Source organism: Manis javanica, chromosome 10 (assembly GCF_040802235.1).
Source record: "Manis javanica isolate MJ-LG chromosome 10, MJ_LKY, whole genome shotgun sequence".
Taxonomy (NCBI): domain Eukaryota; kingdom Metazoa; phylum Chordata; class Mammalia; order Pholidota; family Manidae; genus Manis; species Manis javanica.
The window spans coordinates 79876048-79878888 of NC_133165.1; the positions used below are offsets into that span (position 1 = coordinate 79876048).

General features: G+C 37.5%; 1 protein-coding gene across 1 annotated transcript; it reads right to left on the minus strand.

The window, feature by feature from the left end:
* Positions 1–1286: 1286 nt before the first annotated feature.
* LOC118969082 (olfactory receptor 6C2-like) lies at positions 1287–2507 on the minus strand. The gene has a single exon (XM_037002189.2). It carries the CDS (start codon positions 2364–2366, stop codon positions 1287–1289), a length of 1080 nt encoding a protein of 359 aa, XP_036858084.2. The 5' UTR covers positions 2367–2507.
* Positions 2508–2841: the final 334 nt, after the last annotated feature.

Consider the following 2841-nt stretch of genomic DNA (forward strand, 5'->3'; position numbering starts at 1 on the left):
AACTTAGTAAAATAGGTTGTAAAAAAAAATGTATGCTCATAAGTAAAAATACAAAATACAATTCTGTAATAATACCAGAAAGAGACAAATAAGGTAAAAAACACCAAGAAAGGAAAGTACACCTAAGCACTCTGAAAACTCTTCAGACCAAATAGTATAGATTCATTAATCCTAATAGCATGAGTCCTGCCCCAGTGTGTATGTTCCAATCTAGTTTAAAACCACCAGTGACAAAGCCAGAGAAACATAACTAGAGAGCCTACAGTTAATAATTTTTCCTTTTAAGTTTAAAAATATTAGATTATATATGGATTGTTTGGGCAAAAAATCATATATAAATGTAATGAGACAGATGAATATTCATCTCTGTAATGTTAGATGGAAGTGCAAAGCTTATCTCTTAGTCATGCAACTTCATATCTACTGCATTCTCATGATCAAAAGTAAGTCATAGACCTGACCAAGTTTAAGGGGAGAGAAAGGAAATCACATCTCCCAATGGGGAAATGGCAAATTAAAGAGTTTGAAACAACCTTTAACCCACCACAGCCATGAATCCGAAAAGGCCCCCAGAGGTATTTAACTACATGCAATCAGTTCACCCTTCAACAGTTCTACACTTGGCAGAGTCTTGGCCCTCTGGTTCTCACTGTTTCCCTAGCAGTCTGATGCTTTAAGCCAATGATTTTTGTGTTGTACCAGGCTTTTCTGAGGGCTCTCAAAGCAAATACTAGAAGAGAAGGGAATCTATTAGTAAACCCGAAAGACTATATAGTTACACTTCTTTGTATTGCTGGGAGTTTTCACGGTAGTTTTATCATCATTTTTAATACATTCAAATAGGAATGGTCACAGAATATTATCATATTCTAGTTTTGTACAAATTCACATATTATATACTGTGACACAGCACTGAAAAGCCTAAGAAAAGATAAAGGCAGTTTTACATTTCCTGAAAATCAGTGTAATTATCTTCTAGAAACACATTGTGATGCAAGGAGGGAATGCAGTTACATGTCCAGAGTAGCATCCACACCCAAGATAGTGACAAGGGAACGTTTGAGGAGACCAAGTAGAGCTGATTGAATTGTGTTTAGACAGAGGTAAAATGAGTTAGTAGTTTCAAGGGAGTAGCAAAATGCCTATATCATAATGGTGGGTCTTTCAGTGTTTTTTCTTAGACTTTCTTCTCAATTTTCTTTAATTCCAGTCAAAATATGCCATTTTCAATAGTTTCAATTTTCTTCCATATTCTGATGCTTTATTCTTATTTTCAGCATACTGTTCTACTTCTTTGAATGAAATACTAATCTTTTGAAAGTATTGTGGAAAGATTGCCTTACTTGTTTATTTCTCAGGGTATAAATGAAGGGGTTCAACACAGGGGCAACAGACACAGTAAGCAGAGAAACTGCCTTATTAATGGCCACTTCATCCTTTGCTGAAGGCTTGACATACATAAAAATGCAGCTGCCATAGCTGATGGAAACCACGATCATGTGGGAAGAACAGGTGGAAAAGGCTTTTTTCCTTTGCTGGGCAGAGGGTAATCTAAGAATTGTCCTAATGATGTATATGTAGGACAAAACCACACACGCAAGGGTCATTATGACGGACAACACAGCGCAGAATATAGCCAGCTGCTCTATGAGCCATGTATCTGAGCAGGAATTCTTCAGTATTGGAGAAGCATCACAGACAAAATGGTCAATAAGAAACTCACAGAATTCCAGATTAAGGCTCAGACCAAGGGGTGGAAGGATGATCAATAGACCAGATGTCCAACAACAGAGGATGAGGGTCCTGCAGACTCTGCTGTTCATGATGGTCATGTAATGCAGGGGTTTGCAGATGGCCACATAGCGGTCATAGGACATCACAGCCAACAGAAAAAATTCCGTAGCTCCAAAGAGGACCATAAAAAATATTTGGCTGAAGCAGGCTTTGATGCTGATGGCTTTGTTCCCACTTGATATGCTGTACAGGTATGTGGGGACACAGGCCGTTGTGAATGAGATTTCTAAGAAAGAGAAATTTTGAAGAAAAAAATACATAGCTGTTTTTAAATGAGAATCCACCAAAATGAGTGAAATTATGGTCAGATTCCCAATTATACTTAACATATATGTGGTAAGCATAAATATGAAAATGAAAATCTCCAGCCGTAGGTCATTTGTCAGCCCCAGTATGATGAACGTTGTGATCGTCGAATGGTTTCTCATCACTGACTTGTCTTTTGCCAGTCTTACATAAAACTCACAGGAATTGGATCTGAGGAGCAATGTCAAGCATGATGGATCAAATAGAGACCATAAATTACAATTAGACCAGTCATACACATTTCCTTCTATAACCCAACAATTCATTTTTCATGAGGTGATACCCTGAACTCCACTGAATAGACCACAGGGAAGATGGAGACAGTTTCTCTGGGTTCACATCATTTCTCTGTCATCTCCTAGCTGGGTAACCTTCGGCAAGTCATTTAACCAATCTGTGCTCCCAGTTTCCTCCTCTGTATGAAGGACTTAATTATAATACTACATCGTAGAGTTATTGTGAGGTTTTAACATAAAATGCTCACAACAGCATTAAGGAAATAATGAGGAGTGTACAGATATAATTTTTCTTATTTTCTGAAGCCAGTCTCTGATCATCTCAAGAAGGAATTTAGCTGTTCAGGTAGCATCTCCCAGGTAGCAAAAATGGGGAGAGACATTAACAAATGGGTTTAAGTGGTTGATAGTTGGTGAATAGATGACACCTGTGTTGAAAGAGAGGGAGATATTTTTAAGTTGAATTTTTACCATTGATAATTGAGATAAAAAGAATAGGTAGATG